Here is a 27,498-nt window from a genome sequence, read left to right as displayed (position 1 = left end):
CACAGGATTTAAAACATGCATAACTACAAAAACTAATGAAAGACTGCAAAACTTACTTTAATTCAGGCCAATGTGATTGGACAATGTGGACAATAAGGGCTGAGTTTAAACATTAACACTCTTCATTTATAAAGAAAAGTGTTTTATTTGGCCATTTATCTATTTAACTTTGTGTTTTGATCTTGCACAAAGAGCTACATCAATTTAAAAAAAAAAAAAAAAAAAAAGACTGATTGATAGGTGACATTAATAGTAACACTGTCCAGTTGGTAGCATGAGAAAAACAAAAACAAAAACAAAAATCCTCAATATGCCTGCGTTATCATAAACCATAATATAACTTTCCTCACAAGAACAGAAAATGTCAAATATGAATGAATATCTCCATTAATCACAGACATATATTCCACCACAAAGGCGGCACTCCATACAGCAAAAAGAATCACCTAATGTATTGATCTCTGTCAAATTAAGCCTATTGATTGTAAATCTAAAAGATCAATACATGAAGTGATTCCTTTTGCTTGTTTTTTAACTATGGAGTGCAGCCTTTCTTCCTCACTTTGTTCTGGAGAATATAGACAGCTTTTTGCAGGAGAACTACGTTTCCTCTTATGATCTCAATATACTGTATTTGATAAGAAAAAAGATTTGAAGCATCTCTGCAAGGCTGCTAATAGTATCAATATCACGTCTGGCGTATCTCACTGCTGTTGAGGGAAACTGATGTCATTGTGCATGGTGCCATCCTCTGGCAGCTGTGGTGAACTGCAGGTGTTAACACAATGAATGAGCAGTGTAGTACAACATGCATTATTAACAGGTTTGTAGCAAATTATGAGCAGCACATTATTATTGTGATGGCTCCTCTGCTTTGTGCTCCTTGTTGCTGCTGTGTTCTTTGTTTGCAGGGGCAAGTTTCTGAGCACACTGATTAGCAGGATGGGACACACCTGGGCCCAGTGTGCCCCATATATATATAAAGTCTTAGAAGCTGACAGTTCAGATCCTCTCTTCTCTCCCCCACACACTCCTGCATTGCTTTTTGGTTCCTTTTGTTTCACCATACAACACCCACACAGCATACATTCACTCATCCATTCCCTACATGACTGATTTTACAGACTAACTCTACCTATTGTTATTTTTTGTTTGTTTTGAGTACTTTGTGTTAAATAAATTTACTTTTGTATTGTTGAATACTAGAGCCGGGCTGTGACATTATGCTCACTGTGTCTATATACATATTTAAACCTCTTATAAGTAACAGAATAATCAGCAGTTTACTGACACATTTCACTCTACATATATCAATTTAATACAGATCATATGGGTGGCAGACCATCATATTACGGTAAAAATGTATTTGACATGATTTACATGTCTTTACATGTCTCTTATTAAATGTATACGACTATAGATTTGATTATACATAATAATCATGCCATTCAAAACTGATTTGTTCATAAAACTACACAGATCTATGGATTTTTTATTTCATTTTTTATAAGAAAGGCAAAACAGAAATCCAAATGACCATGTCCTATAAATGTCTATGCCATATTTAATGGACATGTGTTACAGTTACACTTTCAATTCATTGATTATGGATCTTTTGTAGATAAATCCTTATTTCTTCACTTCACTTCGTGCTGGGAATGCATATTCTAAAGACCAAAATTGTCGAAGTTCATGTGGGACAAAAATAACTGAATACAAATGAGGCTTTATTAAATGAATAATAATATCAATAAATACAGAAAACATAAATGAAACAGTGGGAAATTAATTACTACAGCTCAACTAATTATTTTTTTTTAAGTCAGAGTTTTATTGGAGCTCATTTTTGATTATATGGTAGCACTTTTTTATTAATAATTTCCTATTTAGAGGAAATACCTGGTTATCAGCTAGTCATTATGAAAGTAAGTGATAAAATTAAAACTTCTGTCATATTATTTTTTACAGTTAATTTGCTAATTTAAAAATTGTTTTCACTTATTCATAACGTGATTAATTTACCTTTTTTCCATAATGGACTTCCATAGAAAAGTAAGGTGAAGATGGTAAAGGCTTTTTTTTATCTGATGAACTCCTATGGGCGAAACATTTACTGAAACATGTTTAAATTTACAATGACTATTCTAACATTGCATGTAATTATATCACATTTCTTGTTGACACAGCACACAATTAAATAAAAGGTATAAAATCAAATTAAAATCTGCCGCTGTATACATAAAATATGTTGAAACACTGTTATCTAAGCACTAATGTGAGTAACAAGATTCATGTTCAACATTCCAATAGATTTTTGACAGATTTTATTATATCAGGTGACACATTAAAGCTTAACATGATTTTGATATGTATTTGAAGCTCTGCAGTTTAAATTTCCATCATTTTACTTACAAACATATGATTTATCATGACATGAAAATAACTCAATACACACCTCTTCAATATATCCACAGTTTAATCAATTCAGGGCAAGGGGACATGCAATGAAATGTTTTCCTTAATATACATGTAGAGCAAAACAGGTCATCATATGCAGTTGTTACCTCATTAATATAAATTATTTGTTTATTGATCCATGTATAATAAGAGGAATACATATTTTAAATAGATGTTTTCAACAGTAGGAGCAGCAATTCAAGATTTTAAAGTTAACAGATGTGCTGTCAGTCAGCAATCGGTTTCATAGTCCAACTTTTTTTATAGGTTTATTGTTTAGGTTTTTAAAGGTAGATATTTTTGCTCATTACATTCACTTGGAAGTGGATGAACATTATTTTAAATTGACTTTTCTCCGAAGAATTATATTCCTTTAAACCCAACCAGACCAGTCATAAAGAACTACTGTAACTGGAAGTTTAAGGCTCCTCAGCCACATGAAACATGTAAATTACACATGTGTACAAGTCCACTCTTCCTTTCTTCTGATAATTCAAGTAAAAAAATGTATGAGTTTTTTATAGTACTGTACATTTTCAAAGTGCATGTTTTAAAACAGCATTTTTAAATTTCTATCTTTCTTTATTGTATTAATTGTCGTTTGTTTGTTTGTTTTGTGATGGGACAATACTAAAGTCAGCTAAGATGTCTTTGCTTGGTGTGTTACTGCTACTGTCATCCTTTATAATCCTTCATAATGATGAATAATAATAAATGTGTGAGGCAGTATGTCAATTTCAATCCCAAAAAACCTCAAACCGGCCCTGAAAAAGCATCTCAAAAGACATTTACGTCATGGAACTTTAAAAATGATCAAACCTAAGAAGATGATGATGATAAAGAATAGCCTGCTGTTTTCAGGGATATAATGGCAAACCCAATAGGTCAGCTTTGAATGTACATACTGTAGGCTCCAACTACAGGAACCGCTTTCCTGTTCCATTACTATGTGAGTGCCTCCCTGTACACAGAGCTCCACAGGCATAGAGCAACTCACTCAGATATTCTTAACTCCATGTTCTACCCACTGAGCTTTTGTCCACAGGACTACAGTGGTGAGACTCAGGCAACGTGCCACACTGACCACAGCGTGCCCAGTGTGATGCTGTAAGCCACCACGGCCACCAAGTAGACTCTGAAGAGCAGCACGTCCAGGACGTAGCCAACCTGCAGCCACTCCTTGGCAACTTCACGGCACCTATCCCTCTTCTCCAGGAAGTGGCGAATCGCTGTCACTTCCTGCAGGATGTTGTCCATGACGGGTGGGGTAGGGTCCCTGGAGGGGGGCAGGCCCAGTCCGAGCAGCCCGCCCTCCCTGTCGTGATGACTGAGCCTTCGGCCTATCTCACAGGTGTGGTGGAGGGTGCACTGGGCTGCAGGACGAGAAACAGATTTCAATTTAATTGCAAATTCATTGGAATATAACTTTTATGGAGGTTCATATGCACATTTTCAGGTCTATATTCATATTCTGGGGCTCAACTGGAATATCTTTGCATGATTTACAGTTTAAAAACTGTATTATTTATCTTTATTCAACCCTTCAGTTCAGCCTCTGTCTGAAACAGGACGTTTTAGCTCCTGTCTCTTTAAGGCCCCCCTTACCAATGAGCTCACTCTGTTCTGATTGGTCAGTGGTTCTAGAGGCTACGTAAACACACAGTTGTAAAAGGATTCATCACTCGAAATGGAAACTTCTCAAATACATCTGTATATGTTCAAGACCCAATCTGATCCCAAATATGTGACTGGACAACCCGTGGAACAACCTTAGCAACAAAAACAACAGAACGGACATCAGTTTGTGGGCATGCACATACAATATGACGTCAGCACGAGGAGGAAGTAGAGGTAGTATTGCAAACAGGTTGAAGCAGGTTGAAGCCCAGGCTTTTGACTTTCAGGAAGAATTTTTATGTATGTTCTCCTTGAACTTTCACCATGTTTAACATCTGACATCATAACAGTACATAAATAACAGAAAATCATAAAAAGCTTGATATGTCCCCTTTAAAACAAAGGTCCAGCATCTGGGGAATTTTGCTTGATTGCTTTCCTACCTAGCTGAGATGAAAGATGAAATTTGTGATATCAGTTTGATCTTCCTGCATCAATAGAAATATGTGATGTGTTTAGTTTAGCTTAGCCAAAGATGTGATGTTGTGTCAGTCTGTCCACACTTCTCTACTCCCAACACAACCAGCAAAAGCAAGATATCTTGACAACCAATGGCCAGATTACTATTACATACTGTGGATGCAGGGGATGAATGCCCAATAGTTTTAGTGATACCTGACCTTTCTCCTAATTGCATTATCAACCTAAAACATCCACTTGTACATGAGAAATATATACCTCATTCATAATTATATTTGAACGACTCCTCTTGTCTTTTTTTCCACAGCTTTTTCCCACTACTGGTAAGACTATAGGAATAGCCAAATTCTCGCTATATTATAGGTTGCATTTAACACATTTAGGGGTGTAACATACACTGCAACCTCCAGGAGATGTCTAACTTACTTTAGTGTTGTTATACATACGCTGTATCACTTTTAGTTAACCCAAGAAAAAAAGATTAGAAAATCTAGACAGTGGTTGTAGAGAGAGTCATATGGTTAGAACTCTTTTCTTCATTTATTCATCTGCCCTGTCTCATTAAAATGATGTTTATATACTGCTAATTTGCAACAGCAAATGCGTTTTGAAGGAAACATGATGCTGCCCAAATAATGGGTATATAACAAGGAAGCATTTTAATGTATGTATCGGCAAAATTGTTACTGACAACATATTTAATTTGTTATCCCATTTATTCACTTTTTCCTAAGCTGAGCTAACATTAGCCTCCATAGGCATACACCAACCAGCCTTTTCATTCCAGCAGCTAATTTTTTTGCTATACATCTTCATCCACAGAGGGGAAACTAACCAGTGAAATCAGCTGCTGTAGCAGTTGGTTTGATGAAAACCCTGAATACGCTTCCTCCTTATTGGCACTAGACTGAAAACCACTGTTGTAGGCTACATGCGTTCACCTGTACCTTACCAGTCCCATAGTTGTTGTCCTTGTAGTGCTCCAGGTCAGAGGCCTGGGAGGACAGTCTAGAGCACAGTCGGTGGTTCTTGTGGATGCAGAAGAGGACCGCAGCTCTTTCCAACACCAGGTACTTGACCCAGTGGGGTACAGGCGGCTGTAGGTCCTGTTTGTGGACCAGGCGCACAATCAGCACAGTTTCTGTCAGGCTGATCACCAGGAGGGCCATGCAAACCACGAAGTACACACCTACAGTACAGGACAGGTAAAAATGAGATACGGTCAGGAAATTATTTGAGAGCATGAAATTGAAACTTCTCAAATACATCTGTACATGTTCAAGCCCGAATCCAATACAAAATATGCGAGTGGACAACACAACCAGACCGTGGGACTTTAGCAACAGCTTTAGCAACAAGCTTAGTAACAACCTTGCTTTGTGGGCATGCGCCAAAAATCTGATGTCATCACAAGGAGGAAGTAGAGGAAGTAGAGGTAACTTTGCAAACAAAGCATTTTGAGCAGGTTGAAGCCTGGGCTTTTTATATATGTTCACCTCAATTTTTGGAACCATGTTTAACATAGACATGTTAAATGACACCATAACAGTATAGAAATAACAGAAAATCACAAAAGCATGATATGTCCCCTTTAATCTGTGCTTCTTCCAACAATCAAGTGGATTGAGCATGAATGGTAGTGTCTGTTATAGGCTTCTCAAGGATGTTGCTCTGCCTTCCACCCAATACATGCTGGGATAGTTTCTAGCCCTCCAAAACCCTTAAATCAGTGTTTGAATTATTTCTGTGCTCATTCTCAAAACTTGTCTTTCCCTGCATGCTTGACTTGTAGACTAGTTACTCTACTGACATCATGGTTTACCTTTCCTTTTTTAGCTTTTTAATTCCACATCAATTTAAAGGTAAAATCAGATCATTTTCAGGCAAAATCATTTAAAGTTCTAAGAAGACAGTCCTTGTAGGGACCTTGTTCTGAATGCAAAGTGTTGATAAGCAGTAATTGATGCCAGTCACCTATCAGTGGGGTTCCTATGGCGGTGGCAGGCAGAGTGTCAGATACAATGATGAGGAAGACAGAGTAGCCCAGCAGCAAGGTGATCTTGAAGGAAACCCTCTCTCCGCTGTCTGGTGGCAGATAGAAACCCACGATGTCCATCACCATCAGGAAGATACTGGGCAGCAGGAGGTTCACAGTGTAGAACAATGGCCGCCGCCGAATAACCACCTGGGAAATGTAGTTTTATAGGAAAAATTGCTTTTTTTAATTTTGTTTTGATGAGCACCTGAAACACTTTTTGTATAGCAAGTCTTGTAAGTAAATAATCTGAGACTATGTTAGCACTATTTCCAAAAGATAATTTTCACAAAAGACATTTTGACATGTCACATTAGTAAAAGCACAGGTGCAAATAATGAAATTAATGATGGCTGAACTCCATTTAGCTACTTCAGTTTCACTATTGTGCATGTTGGGTCACTGTCATGGCTTACTGGGACACTTTACTGGAGTGGAGTCATGGTTAATGTTATTAGTGACATCTGCGATTGTCCTACAATAACATTTCAAAACTTCTGCTGTGAAAAAAGTTAGTTTAACTGAATATAAAGACAGGAAACAAAGGGACAGAGTTCATTCCTCAAAAATATGGCTACTAAGACATATAAATCTCATTATTTTACATATTATTTGTTTAATCCATATAAGAGCAGAAATGTAAAAACAAAACATTATCTACAGTATCTAAGTATTTCTGTCCAGCGTTTCCAGATACGGGTTGCCAGATGCAATGAATGAGCACTTTTGGTCTCCAGTCATGAGGCTACACTAGGCTAATTTTTTGAGTTCTTTGGGGTTTTGTTTTTCGCTTTTATTATAGAGTTGACAGTGGAGATATGACTGGAAGTTAGGGAAGAGAGAGATGGGGAATAACATCAACAACACAAGTCCCTGACCTCATTTGAACCAGGAACTTTGTGGTTCTTGGTCAGGGCTTTAAACCCCTCAGCCATCTGGTACCTTGTAAATGTTGTAGTTTCTTAAACACATTCATGGCCTTTAAAATTCAAACAAAAGTTTTATCTCATTCTAGTCATACAGTCACTCAATAACATATTCATCATATTTGTCATATTTGTATCTCAGTTGGTTCATTTTTAGTGAATCCTTCTAATTTCAAACCCAAAACTCTTGCTGAACTGCTACTAACAGGTCAGGTGCTTGACATCTGACTGCATTGAAAAACGTGAGTATTATTTTATTGTGGACTTGCTATGACTATGATAATTTTTGCATTGTTATGAATGGGAACACAGTTTTAATTAAAGAAAGAGAACAAAGAAGAAGATAAGAAATGTGTACAATAAGAGCAGGCAGCCAGGTGTTGAGGTCAAGGCACTAAAGAATCCTTATAATCATTTAATATACTCACATGGAACTTCATCTCAGCGTAATAGTCATCATTGTCCACACTGAAGATCTTGTAGTTGGACAGAACATGGAGCAGCTCCCATTCTCCTTGGTTCATGAAGACACTCTTGTCTTCCCTGAGCTCCTCGGGGCTTCGCATAAGGGTGATGTTGATGTCATCAACTACAGATCGAATACAATGTCGGGAGCAGTGTGAGACGGCAATGGCAACAACTTACCCTTCACCTATCACTCTGCTCTCTGAGCACAATCACAGCAGGGGAGAGTTCATGGACTCACAGAACACAAAGGCTGTTCTGCTTTGTTGAGAAGAGGTAATGTGAGTGTTTGGGTGCTATGCCTGTGAATATTCCTTGTTGGATGTTTGTTAGTGACAGTGTTTATCGTTAAATCATCAAAAGCAGCATGATGACTATGATTTTTGTGGTATTGATAGAGCTGCAGAGGGATATTGCTAATGTGAAGTACCTCCAACTACTCCAGAAATGTGTGAAATCTGCCCACATTAGCTGTACCATGGAAAATCCATTGAGAAATGATGGTTTTAGAGTTTAATGTTGGTAAAAAGTGTAGAACTCGTGAGTTAAGCAAGTCACATAATTCCTCCACAGGGAAAATTAATGTGTCATTGGTATAGATACTTTTGTCACAGTCAGCCTAAAGGATAATTCCTGTTACAACTTTGCTCTCATTTTTGTAGTTTTGTCCATCTTACCTATCCATAATGACAACATTGTTATACACACCAAGCTAATTGCTTGGTAATAATCCCTTTTATTCAAATAAAATATCATCTTATTCAAATATCATATCATTTTCCTGTAACGCAAGTTTAAACTCATACTCATATACTCACTGATATATGTTTCTAATGGCAATGAATTTCATTCTGTGTACATTTTAGCTTTAAAACAAACTTGAGCTCACAACAAGCTTACACTGCTGCATCCAATTTGGCTATTGCATTATACAGCAGTTTTGGGATTGCTCCTTGCAATCATTTTTATCTAGTTTGAGACGTTATTTCCAAAAATGTTATGCCCACACACATCCATGTAGAGGAAAACACGTTGAATACTTTGTGGCTTTGTCATATGATGAAAACTAATTTGGAAAATCAAAATTTATACCACATCAAACCCAGAAATCCAGATTCTGGTGGTGATTTTTATTCTTATCTGTATGAAGAATTAAACTTATGAAGATGTTTTTAAGACAAATTAATAATATGGGGAAAATACATGAAAGCACAAAAGGGTCAGTCAAATTGTAAATGTGTGTTAAGTAAGAGATGAATATCCTACTGGTATGAAGCCAGCTCTGGAAGGTGAGGCTGCATTTCTGGACGTCGAATGGAAAGTTGTAGATGTTGAGAGTGCAGGCTGTGACAACCTGGATGGGCTTATAGTTGCGCACCAGTCCATCATGTGTTACATAGACATAAGGTATGTCCGGAGACTTTCCCACATCTACACTGGAGGTTAGAGACAGAAATGTAAACAACGAATTGTTCCAGACAACAGAGAGGCTGCAAGTCCTGATAGTATAACTGAAACAATCTAAATAACAATATTAACATCAGCAGTTCTTACAACTCATTGATGAGGATGTCAGGCACCCACACGTTAGCGGTGGGTATAGACACTTGTTTGACTTCATCAAAGTCTTCTGGGTTCCAGACTAGGAATTCATCCGTCCATGACTAAAATGTTCAAGAGCAGAAGAATATAAATATTATGATTCTCATAAAACAATCTTTTTTTTTTTCTTTTTTTTTGCTGCATTGTGTATATAAACTAGGGATGTGCAGAGAGCAAAGTATTTGTATTTGTATCTGTATTTGTTGAGTCAACAAAATTATTTGTATTTGTATTCAAGTAAAAGTGGAAAGAGGCTTAAAAATCCTGTTTTTGTTTTTATTACATTTATAATTTTAGAAAATTAAAGATGAAAATTAAAGTGATGTCCAAATTAAGAAATATGCGTCATGTAACAGGTGGACATGACTCCCCTCATTGAGACCTGCTGATAGATGTAACAACAGAGCGGAGGAGAGACACTGAGATAGTGACTATAAATGACCTGCTCGCTGCTATTTGACATGTTTTGTTTTTTTCTTCCCAAAAACAAATAATTTTAAAAAATATTTGTATGAAACAAATATTCGTAAAAAAACAAACAAAAAAAACCCACTATTTGTGCTTTGCCGAATAACGTATTTGTATTCGGGCACAGCCCTAATATAAACAGAACTACAGCATCACTGGCTTATTTTTACAGAATGAAAATATATGTTATATGCATACTGTAGAAGCATGTCACAGTGTTATTAAGTTCTTTACAGACATTTATTAATACACAAAGTAAAGGTAATTTATAATATTATAATATAAAAATGCTTTAATGGATCCAATATTTGAAAGATAAATAATTATCAATAATGCAGTTAACCAAAAAATAGTTATGTTCAAGATATAATATCTAGTATCTTTATCTTACCTGTCTGTACCACACATATGTTGTCAAAACCTGGTTCTTCTCATCCTGTGTTAGAAAACAAGAAGAAATAGTTTTTAGAGTCTGTATATGCAGTTATACATTCATTATATCTTTTTTCATTACATTATATTCATATGAAATACATCTTATGTTCCTGATATATTTGAATATTTTTAAAATGCTTTTTTTTTAAATTTAAGTTTTTGCATTTATGCTACAACTTGCACATGAGGGGTTATTTGGCATAAATATTTAAATTTACCCACAAATAGTTTTTTACACATTGCGCCTACTCCGACCAATCAGATTTTGACATTTTGCAAACACACACAATAATCCAACCACATATTTTCTTATTCAAATAATCAGTTGGCATTTGTTGCATAAGAGAGAGAGCTACCGGTCCACATATGCATATTTAATTGAAAAGCTTCTATACATTTGAGACAATGAGGCTCAAAACCAAAAGCGAGTCTTATCAAGGTGATGCATATATGCAAAATCATATTTGTCAACTAAGTAGTTTGAGATTTGTTAAATCTCACATGTCTTCATGGGCCCTGAAAGCTACAGGCTTATTGTGTGAATGCCATACATGTCATACTGGTTTGTGCTGATTTAATTGAATGTGTGTTTGGGATTATGCACCACTGAAGCACAAAATCAACAGACATGATAGAGGTCTTAAAGTGATTACAGTGGTTGGTTTATGCATTTCGTAATCATAGGATAATTTCTTGAAGAGAGTCCCTGTGTCAATGTTTCTGTTTATATGCATATTTTCAAATTAATTCCAGCTTATAAAACAGGCAGCTAAGTTTTCCTCCAGGGCCATAATGCAGGATAATCATGTTGCAGTAATAATGCAAGGTTCATTTGAAGTGTTACAAACCTAATATAACCTTATGTAGGAGTGATGTAGATAATTGTGCAGACGACATATAGCATATACTGTAAAACAATAATTAAAGAAGGCGGGAAACTCTAAGCAGAGGAGCTGGATATAATTATAACACTGCACAGTGGCTCATTGTGACATTCATTAGTGTGGATCATTTGTGCAGCATAAGTAACTCACCACATTGAGGATAGAGTAAACCATGAGGTCTATGGCTACGATAGTGGACGTTCTCCAGTCTTTTACTGGTCTCACTCCCTTTTTATACCCCGCACTCAAAAACTCTGACAGACGCACTAAGGTGGCGTTGGCAAATCTTCCCGTGCTGCTGCCCAGTTTCTTCACTGAAAAGTTACAAAACATTCATCTTTTACAGCAGACATTAGAGATACAGCACAGTGTTTATCTCTTATATTGTCAGCAGAGGTGAACGTTATACAAGTCAATTAAAGCAATAGAATTATTGCTTATAATTTATAAGAGTAATCTTCATTGGAATAAATAGCTTTTTTGTTTTAATGAGATCTCACTCTGGAAGTGAATGGCATGAGGAGAAAGCTGTCTTAAATAAAATGCTTATATATAGTAGAATGAGTAAATACTGTTTATAAATATATATAGTATATATATATACTATATACACAGTATTGATTAAATTGAATATATTTAATAAAGCTAACAGCTAGTTAATTCCGGCAAAATAACGTTAATAATGAAATGTATTTATTAAATGTTACTAACTTTTTTTACCTTTCAAGTTTTAGTGTGTTTTTTTTATCTTGGTAAATGAGAGTATACAGATCAAATAAACAAAAAATGTGAAAATCTGTATTTTAAAGTTATTTATCAGAGCAGTAATGTAAATAATTTCTAATGGTTTAGAGCTTTCTAATAACACACTACTCTGACCAAATAACAATATTTGTACAACTAATAAATTATGTTTTTTACCTAATTTATGCAATTGCTGACAGCAGTGATGTTCTTTATTTAATTTTAGTGACACTTTAATCTCAATTACCTAGCTAATAACCTTGAAGATATTTAATGTTCACTTTTTTTACACATTATTGTATTAATTATAAGTCTTAGTTGTAATATGATACCATATCTAATATCTCACTGAATTAAACTAAAGAGAAGTAAACCATAAATCATAAACAAAACACATTGTCTGCCAATGATACTCTGCATCTATTGATCAGATAATAAAATCAAGTCAGTTCCTGTGACTAATAATGTATTACACAGACCAACTATAAATATAATAAAAAATTTTCAGAAATGTGTCATATTACACTTTTTAATTGGGTCTAAATCTCAAAATTTTGCAGGCAAATAAGAGTGAAGGGACTTTGCCATAGTTGATGATTAGGTAAGCTGACAGTCAAACGTTTGAAAGCGTATAATGGAGTTTAAAACAGAAGCTGCTGTACCTGTGCAGGCTCTTAATGCTCCTTGAATAAGAAAGAAAACAAGTGTTGTCCAGGCTGATGAGAGTCTCATGGTGCCAGTTCAGTTCATCTGTGATTTCCCCTCCTGCTGTGAACCTCTGCCTGCTGCTCTGATGAAAAGCCTTGGGACGCCTGATACCAATATCCTCCATATCCATCCACTGTATCCATCACTTCACTCACTTCCACTATCAAAACCTTGTTAGTGTCACTGAGCTCATAAGGGTGGATCCATCTGCTCTGACGCCACTCCTCCTCGTTCAATAAAGCAGCAGTTCGCTTAGATAAATGGAGTTGAGAGACTCTAGTGATACAAGCTCTTGTGACCAGATCGTATGTCATGTCTGAGTAATCATTTAATTTAGTAATACAACATCACGTCAGTTTGTTACAGTAATTTAGAACAGTTAAGTGACATGGACATCTGTCTGTTTAGTTGATCGGATTTCAGCATATAAATGATTTTAGTTATGTATTTAATTTTATGTGGAAACTTGATCTGTTTGACTCCTGAAGTGTAACTTTATTTTTTATGTTTATGCACTTATTTATTTATTTTTGGTTATATTTGGTGTAGCCTTGCTGTTGTTCAATTTGTGTTCTTTTTCTTTGAGAATGCACTGGAATTGTTTCCATTGGGATTTTGTGTCATAAAAGGTCAAATAAAATTGTCCAAAAAAAGAACAGTTGCAAGACAGTTTGACAAAAGTGTCAACTCGATTACAGATGGCAAAGTCTCAGCATTTAAGGCCCTTTATTATATCAAATCTACACTAGCCACAATTTTCACTGTAAGTCAATATCTGATTTGGTGAAATGCACCAATCAGTATACCATTCAACTGCTTAGGTTTCTGGCCTGTTTACCATATCTGCCCAGTATAAGTGAATTTGCGTTTGTGAAAATAAATGTACAGTAGTCCAGTTGCATGTTGGACTTATTTTTCACCTTTCTTTGCTTTTTTTTGGAATTTTTCATGTATGGCTGAATGTTAGCTAATTTATAGAAACATCATAACAGGAGATATAGGGGCTGTCAGCCATCCCCTTTTCATTGTCCAGTTCTGTCCCAAACAGCTGTAAATCTGAGCATCAAACACATTCAAAAATAATCTGACGTTCGTTTCAATTTGAACATTTAGATCCAATAAATTGAAGCCATGAAGATTTTAGTTTCATTCATGATAGTTTAAATTTCTTTTTTCAGCTGTAAATCTGCTGCAAAATGATGAACATGAACACTGCAGCTTCTGAGTGCTTATAGCTGCCTTTCATAATGTATACAGAGTATTTAAAAAAATCACCAGGGACCTATTGATGGCAGCCAACTCCGAGCTCTTAACCATACTCATCACTCTCTGAGTGCAGCCTTTGATACCATCTCACATAACATCCTCCTAGAGAGATTAGCTTCCATTGGAATCATTGGCACCTTTCTTGCCTGGTGTAAATCATATCTCTCTGGCTGCACTCAGTTGAGATCACAGTCCTTTCCAGTTACTAGCGGTGTTCCCCAGGGCTCTGTTTTATGCCCCCTCCTATTTATTATTTACCTTCTACCTCTTGGCCATATTTTCAGGAAATTCTGCATTCAATTTCACTGCTATCTGGATGACACTCCGCTCTAACTCTATCTATCTACCAAGCCTACTTCCACTTTTCTGCCCACTTCCCTTTCCGATTGCTTACTGGAAATTAAATCTTGGTTCTCATAGAACTTTCTCTAACTTAATAGTGATAAACCTGAGGTTCTCCTCGTAGATCTACTTTGGTTAAAACCTAACAATTCCACAGTTCCTCCTTCCCCTCAGGTTAAGAGTCTGGGTGTCATCTTTGAAAGCACATTATCTTTTGAAGCACGCATCAACAATGTTATTCGGTCTGCATACTTCCCTCTACACGATATTTATCGTCTTCACCCATCGCTTACACCTAACAGCACCGCCATTCTCATTCAACCCTGACTACATCCCATACTGACTAATGCAAATCTATCCTCTTTGGTCTTCCTCTCAAGTGTCTTCAAAAACTTCAGTTGGTTCAGAATACAGCTGCCTATATCATTACCAGAACTCAATTTCCTAACAATTTCAAAATTCTGCTTCTCACCTGTAAGGCCCTTCATAACCTAACACCTTCATATCTTTCCAAACTCCTACATATCAACACACCCGCCTGTACTCTCAAATCCTCCTCTGCCATCCAGCTCACTATGCCATCTGTTTGCTTGTAGCAGTCACCCATTCGTGGGACTTGCTGTCATTTCCCTGTCTCCATGTTCCGAATTTGTGTAGTTGCATGTCGAAATCCCTCTGGGTTGATTGGAGGGTTATTCAGATCACCTGTTGTGCGGGTTGTGGGGACTGGCTCCCACATAGTAATTGAGGGCAGCCGAGTTCATTTCCCTCTTGGCCAATCAGGCTGTGGTAACACCTTTTTTCTGGGGTTTAAAAGAGGAGAGAAACTGCACACCCTGGTCACTCTGTTCTTTCCTCAACTGTTTGCAGACCTCATTTGTAGAGCTTGTCAGACAAAAACTCTGATTTGTTCAGGCCCTTTTGAGTCTTCATTCTGGTCTTTTGCCTTTCTGATTTGAGGGAATGCTAAAACATAAACCTTTCGACCAAGTGACCTGCGTTTGGTTGATCTTAGTGGTATTTGTGCAAGTGGTTGTGCTTACCTCACAATAGCCTAACACCAGCAGGCTTTATATTTTGTTTATTTATTACACATATTGAAGAGGCATTTTTTCATTATTATTGTTGAAGAGGCATTTGTTTATTAAGGGGACGTTTCCCTATATACAGAACCATGTGAGGTGGTTTCACAAGTGGCTGGGAGCAGGTTCTCAGGCTACTTTCCGATCAGCTGTGGTCTGGAGGATCAGTACCGCCACACTGTTGACTATCATTGGTCTAGAACCTTCAGCTGTCCTGGATCCCGCTTCTGGAACTATCTCCCACAAGATATTCACAATATTGACAGTACATACTTTTTCAAAATGGCATATTCAGTCTGATCCTGGCTCTAATGGTTACACCCACATTGGGTTTTGCACTGATGATGATTTTATACCTATCTATTGTATTAACTTATTATTGTTTATCAAAGCTTTGTTTGATTTTATGATGTCTTGATACATTGCTGCTTGTTTTAACTGTGTTTTGTAAGGTGTCCTTGAGTGCTTTGAAAGGCACCCATAAATAAAATGTATTATTATTATTATTATTATGGTAATGATCAGATTTCTCATGAGTCAGTGTACTTCAGAAATAAAAATACACAAGTCCATGATTGGTTTTACTCTGTGAGGCTTTTATTTTCACGTATATATCATGTATTATCTTCACAAAATAATCATATGCAGCGTAAAGGCTTTGCTTTTATTTCAAAATAACAGGTAACAAACAACAAGTAAACAACATTTTTTAGCTCTCTTGCATAACATCATGTAACTTGGTCCACTGGATAGTGCATTAATACAGATCCCTCCACTGGCAAGTTTTCTATAACACACTTCTGATATTCTTAACATGACTACTAGGAAACTAGCAGGGAATAGAGACACAGCAGCTGAGCTCTGAATGTGTTTTATTGATCTATTTTATGGCAGTGGGATGGAGATTAAAGTATGAATACAGTATCATAACATCAAACGGGCACTAGGGATTTTCTCCAGAGGGCCATCTCGTTCTACACTATCTCTCTGGAAAACATGATAACAGACTCGCTACACCAATGTCTCTGTCAAACTATGATGTTGCTATAAAGTGGGAAAGCAATATCTGGAGGTTATAGGAACAGAATATTAAGGGATAGTAGAGGTTTTATACAACTTGGATTATATTTTTTATTTTCCTGCACCCCATAATGTCCTAGTCACAAGTGTGTAGGACCAAAAACTCTTGAAAAGAAAACTAAAGAATCCCACACGCTGTCCATCACTTTAATAACACAACATTTTGGTCCTCAGACCCTTTTTTTGCAAGATGAAGGTTTAAGGCTAATAAATAGCTAAGATCTGGGAACAAGGTAACACTGCTAAAAAGACGATCAAACAGGTTGTAAACAAACAGGTTAGCCAAACTTATATGGGAGAGAAAACAAAGACAAACAGCCATTTTTTACACAAACTATCTGTTGTAGTTCATCGTTGACCTGCTCACTCGCTAGCATTGCGATTACTATCATTTTCAGTGTAACGAGGGATTATCACCAACATTTCGAATGTGCTCACTTTCAGTTTTAGCTCCAGATAAAGTGATTTAGATATGAACTGTTGTTAACAACCTGCATGGTCGTCTGACTCTTTGTATTTCTTGCCCTTTGGACTTTGTTGTAGTGATGTCACAAGGTTTCCAGGTCTCAGCAACTTGATGTGTACAATGTCATCATGACCGATTAAAATGATGCCAGAACTACACAAATAAGAACCAAGTTTTTATAAACCAGAGCAATCCTATAAAAGCATCTGTGAACAAGGCTTTGCAAACACAGACTGAAGTGCTGCATATAACATGCGGTTAAACAAAGCTCCAGCTGGCCCAGAGCAGCAGCAGGGTACCGGTGTACGAGCCCAGAACCAACAGGTAAAGGCGGAAGAGGAAGCAGTCGAGCTTAGAACAGAGGGCCAGCCAATCAGCTTGAGCAGAAGACTCACTGTCCTCCTGGGATAAGGCCAGACGGAGGGAAACCAGCTCTTGGAACAGCCAATCCAGCCCGGAGGGAGCCTCCTGGATCTCATTCAGGGAAAGCGCATCTTCCTCCATGGTGGGCTCAAGCTCATAATCTATGAGAAGATCAAGGTATTTGGTTTCACCCATGCAGCTTAATCATGTAGTTTAATAAATGTGAAATCAGAATAGGATTAGGATATTTTTTAATATCCCCATCCTTGATACCAGTATTGTGATAAAGACACATGTCAAAATACAATATATCAAAAAAAAAAAGTTATTGGCATGATTTTTCAATTGTTTAAGAGCAAAAATAAACAATAAAAAAATACTCTGTGATTTAATAATTCATGCATGAAAGGGTTAAACAAACATAAGTCTTTGCAAACAATACTGTAACTAACTGAATGAATAAAAATGTGGTTACAGATGTGATTACAGTGAATGCAAGAGCAAATATGACAAAGACAGTAGATAAATGAGGAAGATAATAAAATAAAAGAATACATAAAGAAGTAAATAAAAATACATTTAAAAAACATCATAAATAAAAATAATAATAGTTGGCTCCCTTTCATCCAAGTGTTCTTCTACTCTTGACACCAATAAGCACCTGTTTTGTTTTTTTTTTGCAAACAGACCTTTGATTTGGAGAATCATTAAGCAAGAACACACTCTGATATGTTTGAGTTTGTAACTTACCTCCAGACTGGTTGATGTGGTCGAGGGTTCTGATAGAGGTTAAAGCGCTTTCTGTGAAGCCGTGACCAGCTGAGCCGTATTTGTCCAGCAGACAGGCAGACACTGACATTTCCCTGACCTCCTTCTCGCTGTGGTGGAGCAGCTTCACCACCAATATAGACTTGATCAAGCTAAGCATCAGCAGGGCCATGCACACCACAAAGAACACACCTTGAGCGGGAAGAGAAAACATTGGTTACTTTTTTCCATACACACACAATAGTTAGATTATGTCCAGTTATCGGAGGACATGGGTCTCTCCGGCAACCAATAATGCTGTTCTTTAATTGCATCATTGCCTTAATCTATATTTTTACACACAAATAAGGTTGAGAGGCCGTGATTTCACCTTCTGTGTTTCCTCCAATAAATCATTGTGTTAAGTCTGGTGGGAAATCTTCTCTACAAACAGGGAATGTTGAACAGTGGCCATTTTAACATGGGGGTTATCTGATAGTGGTGACAGCAGCAAGCAGGAGGGCCATTCCAAACTACAGGTTTATTGAGTTATCTGGACAACTTTAAAATAAAACCTGGAAAGATTTGAAAAGGAAAGGTCCATATTTTTCTCAGAAAAGTTATCCTGAGCAATCAGTAAACCTGGTTCTTTTTTCTATTTCATCCCTTTGGTACTTTTTAAACATCACCGGCCAGGTCAGGCAAGTAGACATGAAAATGCTCTGTATACTGTGGTTTACTGGTGTTTACTGGTGAATTCATACAGGAATTCAGTTTTAAGATTTAGTGAAATTTTCAAGTTTAATTTTGCACATGTACTGTATACCAACAGACAAAATCAAGGTTGAAGAAGAGGAAATGTGGGTGCAAAACAAAGCTAATAAAAACCATAGAAAGTCTTACCTATGAGCGGTGTTCTGACAGCATTTTCCGGCAGTTCATCTGTCAGGTTGACTCTGAATAAAGTGTAGCCCAGCAGTATGCTGATCTTAAAAGCAATGCGTGTACTGCTGTTCAGGGGCAAGTAGAAGCTGATCACATCTACCAACATCAGGAAGATGCTGGGGATGAGGAGACCAACCACGTACTGCAGGGGGCGTCGGCGGATCAACACCTAAATGAAACATGAAGACAAACAGCTGAGCTCTGATAAGACACTAATATGATTTATTCAACCACATGTCCTGAAATTTGACACAAATTACAAAATATAATAATTACAGTAATTTAAAATATGTGTAGCCTCTCTTTAGCAGTATCTAGCCATGCTGATAACTTCACCATCTCTTCTGTGTGTCCTTGTTACTCTGCATTATCCACACAACACACTGTCAACAGATTTTATGGGGATTATTTCTTTGCATTCACTCATTGTTTATTATTTCACTAATATCAGCGTATACTTCAAAAACACACATAATATACTCACAAAATAATTTAAGAACATTATTAATAGCATCAGAATGCAATTTCTCTACCGTCGGCTATCTATAGAAAAAACACAATTTTTTTGTAAGTTTTCAAGATGCTACAGCTCCCAATTCAATTTTTCCAGCATTGCAATTCACACATAGTATCACACGCCATCGTAATGGTTTTTCCCTTTATCCATGATATCCATCCAGGCTCTCTGCTAATGTAATTTTTCCAACTTTTTGTTTGCTGGCTATTCCCACACATCCCCATTTGACTGGTCTCAGTCTATGGAGCTGGTGATATTTAACCCCTGATAGTCTTGGCTTGTGGGAAATGATGTTTGTTAAAGGCCACTTAAAGCAGAAATATTAATAATGACATTGTCTGGTCTATAAAAAAGACAATTACATCTCATTGACAAGAGCCGTGACACTGTTTACATAAAAGTTGGTAAACTCTTCAAGTAAAGGCGTGGACTGCCCGTGGACAGCTTGAGCACCTGGTGTGGAAGTTAGTATGCACACAGACTATCTCAGTGGGCTTTTCAGTGCACTACAGTGCATGTGTTAACCTGTCCCTTTATTTCATGACGAAATATACCAAAATATATTTTTGATCAAAATGTCCCCACGCTTGAATTTGCATTATTACAAATGTTGTTCCAGTTTCACTTCACCTCTCTACTAAGGCAACAACAACATTAGAAGAGTATTTGCACTTTGCAGGCTATTGCAGTATTTATTGCATCATGTAGATAAAATATGTGTGTGGATGTGTTTATTTGTTTGGTCATAAGTGCTTCAACTATAAAATTGTTTCTTTCAGCTGTGTAATACATCTGTGTCGTTTCATATCCTTTGCTTAATGCACATCTTTCTCAATCTCCAGTTTTATTAACATCCAACATTTTCTCAGAACTGGAAATAATTTTCCAGCAGAAAACCTCTCAGATGAAATATCTACCTTTAGCGATAAAACTGTCACAGTGTAATAATATCCCAGTGAGCCATGAAATGCTCCTTTACCAAAAAGTCTTTGCTCTTTAAGTTAAATAAATAGCAGCAGCCCTCCCTGATCTCCACCTGCAATGGGCTGTGGGGCCATTTTCCTCACCACTAACAAGAAGTCCATTGATCAGGCAGCCACTGAGACAGTCTCATTATGGTTGCTCACCCCACCCTGTCTATCAGACTCTCTCTCTATCTGTCTCTTTACTTGCCAGAAACAGCCTCAGCCTCATCATTTGGCATTAGCTCACTAGCCCGATCCATGAAGGTCGCAGCCAATTGCTTTACACTTAACAATTCTACTGCACAGTGGAGGGGGGGGGGGGCGCTGCGGGAGGGGTACTAACACACAGAGGGCCACAGTTTAAAGCTCACCATCGATAAGCAATCACAGCCATCACAGTGCAGTTACTTGCTCACTAGGAATGGCTTGTTACACAGTGGTTGCACCTCCACTGTAATACAATATTAAAGCCTCTGGAAACGTGGCTTGAAATCATAAAAAATGTATGCATGATATCAAAGTTGAGTGTCTCATTAAGCATCCACAAAAATCTGAATGAAAATAAACATTCATAACTATTAGAAAACTTAGCTCAAAAACAGCTCATTTGGCTGCTCAAACCATTTCTCAGGACTTTCAGCTCAAGTGCCCTTTTATTTTTATTCATTCACTAAAACGTTTTGCTGATATGGAATAAAATCTATCAAATGGACCCTAGTTGATTAGAAAGCTTGACTAATCAACTAACTAGCAAAACAGGTTAAACCAGCCAAATCTGTGTTTTTATTTAATTATACCTCCCAGAGTATGACGCTAATTGTTTTAGCATCCTCCATTCACTTACATGAAACGGTTAGCATTGCTATTAACTACCAAATCTGTCAAATGGATCCTACTTGGTTGAAAGTTTGAATAATCCACTAACTAACAAACTAGGTTAGACCACCTGAAACTGTGTTTTTATTTAACTATACACCCCGGATAATTTCTGTAATGTTCGGATTATATAAAAATAACCTGCAGTGTGACTTTATGTTGCAATTAAACCTTTTTTACTTTATAATTTAGATAATTTCCTCCAGTGATAATGGTGATGAATCTACATGAAGTAACATACATTGAACTGGATGTGGGCGTAGTTGGTGTCGTCTTGGTGCATATGCCAGTAGTGTGAAGGAATGGACAGTAGCTCCCATTCTCCGTCATTCATGAACTCCCTCTTATCATTAGCAATGGCCTCTGCACTCCTCCACAGAGCCAGGTCAATTTCCTTCACTGCAGAGGAAGAGATAATGAAGGATAAAAAAGAGGCGGAAAGTGTAAAAACAATTTAGGAAGGCAGTAAAATATCTGCTTTCTCTGTGTTTAATGGTCATCACTTTTGCCCCACAGTAAGAGTGGAGTTTGTGGGTTTACATGGAGGTTTTTCTCTGATGCAAGTGAGGTGAAAATGTAAATTGCTTGTTTCACTCTTCCTGCTTGTGTCTGTATTTATTTCATAAACACTGCAGGCATGAAAACTGAATTTAGTGAGCTTGCAAAACAAAATAACAATTTTACATAAAACAGACAAATTAACAACAGACCTGAGTGAAGCCAGCTGCGGAAGGTGAGGCTGCAGTTCTGCTTGTCAAATGGAAAGGCGTACATCTGCAGGCTGCAGGCCAGCACCACCTGCATGGGCCGGTAGTTCTTCACCGAGCCGGAGGAGTTGACATAAACATAGGGGATTGGAACGGACTTCCCCTCATCAACACTGAAAAGAGAGGTAAGGTGAGATATGAACAACCATTTGGTGGTCCAAGTGCTCACACGTTTATCATGCTTTAGTGGTATTTAAATGTACTTTTGATTAGATGTACTAAGACTTTAATAGACAGAGTTTTGCTCACTGTAATCATTCTTTATATTCATACTGACCATTAAGAAATCCCTTCATAATGCATTTTCATTGTAAAGGATGGGTTATAAAACTTGATATCCAACTTGATGAGGCTTTGGCCATCCAAATGAGTCAAATCAAGTTAACATCTTTCAAAGTTACTGTCTTTTTAGTACCAAATTCCCTCTTTGCGTCTCCTCGGACAGCGTTTTCCTGTTAAGTTGCAGTGCAAGGATCAAAAAGACAATAAATTTGAAAGATATTGACCGGATTTGAACAATTTGAGCAGCTGAAGTCTCATATTAGCTTCTAATAAACTTTTAATGGCTGTGGATTTTGTCCCCCAAATAGATGTTCAGTTGTGTTGAAGTGTTATCATCTGAGCCCTACCAAGTTGGTGATGTTAGTAACTAGTGTCCTAGTTGCAAATTGAGCATACAGCACAGTGTCCTGCCTTTCAACTTGCCAAATTTGAACACCCAAGAATGCAAGTTTGACCTTTAGCTTCTTTATTGAGAAAGGCCTGTCGTCTTCTTTGATACTCTCACTGGACTAATGTCAGAAATTTACAAAATCTACTCATGATCGCTTTAATGTGATAGTTCAGTGCATATACAGTAAGTCTCATGGTAGACATTAGCACTGGGACAGGTTCTCTACAGAGTTTACTGAAATTAATGGAGTCTACAGCCAGTTTAAGACCTTGGTTACTGCTGAAAACATGACAGACTAAGCACTTATCGTTTCAGTAATTTCTTACAGTTCACTAATGATAACATCAGGTATCCAGATGGCATCAGATGACAGTGAGATCTCATTGATGCCATCAAACTCCTCTGGATCCCAAACCAGGAACTCATCTGTCCAGATCTAAAAGAAAAAAGAAAAAGAAAGAAAAAAAAAACAGCAGAGGAAGTTTGTGGTAAAATTATGTAAATCATGTATTTAAACGCACAATATGTGATTTCAGCTGCTAGGGGTCTCTCAATCAAAACAATAACAAAAGACGGAGTGTGATGACTTTGTGAGGTAGCAAGGAATCATGGGAGTTGTTGTCTTCGTTATTAAATAACCAGCTTCACCGGGATAGGATTACTCCAGTGTTAATCATTCGGGATGTTTTTACCGGGAGCCGAATTATCCGCAGAGGTCTCCTCCTCTACTAATTAATTAAAGCTGTTTCACCTAAAAAAAATCAATATTTCTCAGACGATGCTGCAGTTTATTTCTCTGATGACTTAAGATCCAGACGTCCAATGACTAAAATCCTTCCTCCGGCTAAAAGATATAGTTAAAAGCAGCCTAAACTCATCATGAAAATGTGGCTTAAAACTGAATAAAAGTCAATTCATAACAGTTTCTGTGGAACAACCATAACGCCGATGTATTATCTTATATGTGTGTAAGTTACTCTTTGGTAGACGCCATTGTAGCGGACAAACACAGCGCCGCCGTATGCATCTTGTGTGTGTTTACTCTTTGGTAGAGGAGGTATGACGCCATTGACAGGCGACCAAATGAAACGGTCCGTTACTTTGATTAAATTACAGATTTCTCTGGGTTTGAAGATTGTTGGAAATATTTGGGATAATGAAGCATTCAGTAGAACACAGTAGAGGGAAATAAATGACTGGTGTTATTTCAAATATACAGTATTGATTTTACAGAGAGGAAAACATGTTCTAGTCCTTATACAACAAGTAACAAACACTGAGGGAAATGAGGAGCAACCTACCTGTCTGTACCAAATACTTGTAGTAATGCTCTGGGTCTTTCCATCCTGGGAAAAGGAGAATGTCGTAATAATACTTTTAAATAACACTAATAATATACTATCTATACTTATAATAACACATTTATATTAAGGCTACTGTGTGGAGCAGATTGAGTTGACATTATAACCAAACCAAAGTTGTTAGGAACTCGCCTCATTGCTCGTAGTGCAACAGAACAGACAGGACAACTTTCAACACAGCAAACTAATAAAAACCATCATATAAATAAACATATTGAAATATATAATATATATATGTTGGGTAGAATAAGCCTCTTGCCTGCAGTATTATAAAGAGCTAAGTTAAAAAAAAACCCAGATTTGTTGTGTTTCAGAAGAAAGAAAATCCTTTAAATCACATTGATATTAGCAGTAATGTGCATGATCTAATCTATGATCTAATCTAGCTCAACAGTCTGTGGTGCGGTCAAGTCATGCCATAATCTAACAGTACATTGCCATGAAATTTACTGAGACATTCATGCTCATTAGAGGATGAACCCTTTTGATCTTAATGACACCATGATCGTTGCTCCAGCGCAACCCTACAGATGGAAAATGTACATTTTTTCAGTCCTTTTACTGGTAAAACCCAAAAAAGGTGTGTTCAGAGTAAAGCAAATTTTAGAGGTGGTATAATTGCATGTAAGGTCCATTGTGGGCAGACCTCACAACAAACATTTTGACTTGTTATAGTGGGAAAAGCACAGGTGTTAGTACTAACATGGCTCTGTTTGGCTCTGTTCCTAAAGTTGAAAAGTTTTTTTTACTTGTTCTGGATAAATGTCTGTAGAGGAAATACACAATGAGGCCTAAAACGTGTTTTTGCTCTTCTCATTGATATCAGATCTCTTTAACCACTCTTTAAGGGGGGCAGGGGGGCAGCAGTATGATCATAGCAGAGAGCATTCAAAGTTCACATACCACATTGAGGACAGACTGTAGTATGAAGTCTACGTAGATAGTGGTAGGACTGGTCCAGTTGTGAACAGGTCGAACTCCACAGTCGTATTTCCGCAGGAGGGTTCTGGTCAGCTGGTTCAGAGCTGATCTCTTTGGCTTCGCTGGCACACATTCAGCCAGATGGGCTAAAAGACAGAGTAAGATTACCAACTAGACAAGCAGGCAACTACTCAGGTTCACTGTGTGGTAATTAGTTTGCAGTAATCCTGATTAATTGTATGAACACTTAAGTACAATACAAACTGAAATGATCAGGGTTCAGTAGAGCCTTTCCTCTCATTTTTTGGGGGCCTTACTGGCTTAATTCACCCCTGTCAAAAGGTTAAGGGATGTATAAAGTATTTGTCATTTTCTCTGAAATACAGTGCATACTGAAAGTAAATGCAGGGATTATTGTTAACCCTTGCTGGAATAGAGTTGAGCATATTTTAGGCTTCCAAACATAAATTAAATTACATTTATGTTTTATATAAAACGTATTTCACTTACATTAGGTCAATGTGTCACTCTCTTACAGATTTAATATTAATAGTTTGATGGTCTATTTTCAAATTGTAGTGTTAAATTCAAGTGACACTTATTCACATGAAATTCAAAAATATGCACATATAGTAATTAAAGCCAAGAGCCAAGAGGGCACAATAACTTTTTCTTTACTAATGCTTTAATTATTAAACACTACGGTTTGAAAATAGACCATCAAACTATTAATATTAAATCTGTAAGAGAGTGACACATTGACCTAATGTAAGTGAAATAAGTAGAAAAGCACTGAGTAATGTCTGCAGTAATTTAATTTTCCTGGAAAATTTCACAAAGCAGAAATCTTAGGAGCAAAACACTGCTGGTGTTTCTAGCTTACAAATGAAAGAAATAATCAATACTTTTTTTTAGAAAATGCAAGTGTCTGATCTTTTCTTTTAGCCAAAAGGAGCATCTTACCTGAGAACAACAGCATCAGCCAAATGAGAGACATCAAGCTAAAAAAAAAAAAGAAACCAACCTTCCAGATTACAAGTGTCAGATCCAAAAGTCTTTTCTTTTCAAAAAAATATCCACAGTTTCATTAAATAAGTTGAACAGTGGCAGTACAGAGTGTGGAGAAGAGCAATGAGCAGGGTTGTGCCGACATTTTGGTTGCACTGATATTGATTTTCCACTGCCCGAGTAAGGTGATACATACAATAATGAAACACACCAGAGAGGAAACTCCCAGAAGGTTTGTTTAGTGCCAGTTCGTTGCTTCATTATAGAGGATCATGGACACAGGTTATTGAAAATGTGTTTTTAACCCAGCTGAAAACACCAAAGAGAGCATGTTGTTAAAAAACTCCTGCTGAACATCTTATAAACTGCTACTTCCTTCTCTTTAAGACCTATAAGTATTTTGTTTTGACATTTTATTTTGTCCCATGCAAAAGTTGAATCAATATTAGACATAGAGGTCATTATGACTGATCAAGTCAAGTCAGTTTTATTTGTGTAGCCCAGAGCAAAACTTACACCAGACACCAAATATCAGGATGATCAGGATCAGGATGAGTTTCACTCAGTATCATAAAGTGAAATAAAGATTTTAGAGTTTTCAGATGAAGGAGCAATAAAATACAGAATATACTGTTCCTGTGTGACACTTGTAATAAAAATATGGGAGGTCTTTTTTTAGAAATTAATGGGGAAATTAAATAAATATTAACACAATTGAAATTTACACCTGATTAATGGACCTCAAGTTGCAATTTTATTAAGGTGCCCACATTCCTACCTGACAAGTGGCTGTCACCTTTAAATATGGTTGGCCTAAAAAGTGAAAAGTTTGACTTGACACAAAAACTTTTTGACTTTTTGACAACTAAAAACAATCTCAGGTTTGTGCTAACGTTAAGCCTTAAGATACCTGTTACAAAAAGGTTGTTTTTTTTCAGATATTACTATTTATTTACACAGCTATAATGTATTATGCCCAGACTCAGAAACTTAAAGTCTAGGTTTTTTGAGGCATGAAGACTGTAAAAACTGCTTTATATAGTTATTTAAAAAGCAAAACAAGAAAATATACCTCAATCATATAATGAAGCCTATAATTCAGCAGTACTGTACTTTGCATTTTGTGAGACAGTAAATCTCATAAATCTCAGAAGTCATAACTTATATTTAAATCTAAATTATGGTTCACTTATTTTTATGCTATTGGTTTTAAATTTAAATCTATAATCTAATAACATCTGATAACTTCTTAAACACATACCAAATATAGGCTAATTCAGGGGTTAGCTATTTATAAT

General features: G+C 36.8%; 2 protein-coding genes across 2 annotated transcripts; both read right to left on the bottom strand.

Annotated features, from left to right (window-relative positions):
- Positions 1-2,832: 2,832 nt before the first annotated feature.
- htr3a (5-hydroxytryptamine (serotonin) receptor 3A) lies at positions 2,833-12,851 on the bottom strand. The gene is made up of 9 exons (XM_042431512.1): positions 12,776-12,851; positions 11,520-11,683; positions 10,442-10,486; positions 9,535-9,644; positions 9,247-9,416; positions 7,944-8,104; positions 6,529-6,739; positions 5,507-5,743; positions 2,833-3,830 (listed from the first exon to the last, which is right to left on the bottom strand). The coding sequence occupies exons 1-9, from the start codon at positions 12,843-12,845 to the stop codon at positions 3,520-3,522; spliced, it is 1,479 nt and encodes a 492-aa protein (XP_042287446.1). The 5' UTR covers positions 12,846-12,851; the 3' UTR covers positions 2,833-3,519.
- Positions 12,852-15,278: 2,427 nt separating this feature from the next.
- htr3b (5-hydroxytryptamine (serotonin) receptor 3B) lies at positions 15,279-26,189 on the bottom strand. The gene is made up of 9 exons (XM_042431742.1): positions 26,156-26,189; positions 25,175-25,338; positions 24,212-24,256; positions 23,237-23,346; positions 22,181-22,350; positions 21,712-21,869; positions 19,071-19,281; positions 18,171-18,380; positions 15,279-17,581 (listed from the first exon to the last, which is right to left on the bottom strand). The coding sequence occupies exons 1-9, from the start codon at positions 26,187-26,189 to the stop codon at positions 17,316-17,318; spliced, it is 1,368 nt and encodes a 455-aa protein (XP_042287676.1). The 3' UTR covers positions 15,279-17,315.
- Positions 26,190-27,498: the final 1,309 nt, after the last annotated feature.

Source organism: Thunnus maccoyii, chromosome 13 (assembly GCF_910596095.1).
Source record: "Thunnus maccoyii chromosome 13, fThuMac1.1, whole genome shotgun sequence".
Taxonomy (NCBI): Eukaryota; Metazoa; Chordata; class Actinopteri; order Scombriformes; family Scombridae; genus Thunnus; species Thunnus maccoyii.
Note: the sequence above shows the minus strand (reverse complement) of the source record. Positions and strands in the feature narration are given on the sequence as shown.

Coding starts and splice junctions, on each gene's coding strand:
- htr3a (XM_042431512.1), bottom strand. CDS start 12,845: ATGAGACTCTCATCAGCCTGGACAACACTTGTTTTCTTTCTTATTCAA. Junction 10,487..11,519: donor TTTACTCTATCCTCAATGTG/GTGAGTTACTTA, acceptor TTTCTAACACAG/GATGAGAAGAACCAGGTTTT. Junction 5,744..6,528: donor CATAGGAACCCCACTGATAG/GTGACTGGCATC, acceptor CCTGTACTGTAG/GTGTGTACTTCGTGGTTTGC.
- htr3b (XM_042431742.1), bottom strand. CDS start 26,189: ATGTCTCTCATTTGGCTGATGCTGTTGTTCTCAG. Junction 24,257..25,174: donor TACAGTCTGTCCTCAATGTG/GTATGTGAACTT, acceptor TCCTTTTCCCAG/GATGGAAAGACCCAGAGCAT. Junction 23,347..24,211: donor CAAGTATTTGGTACAGACAG/GTAGGTTGCTCC, acceptor TTTTTCTTTTAG/ATCTGGACAGATGAGTTCCT.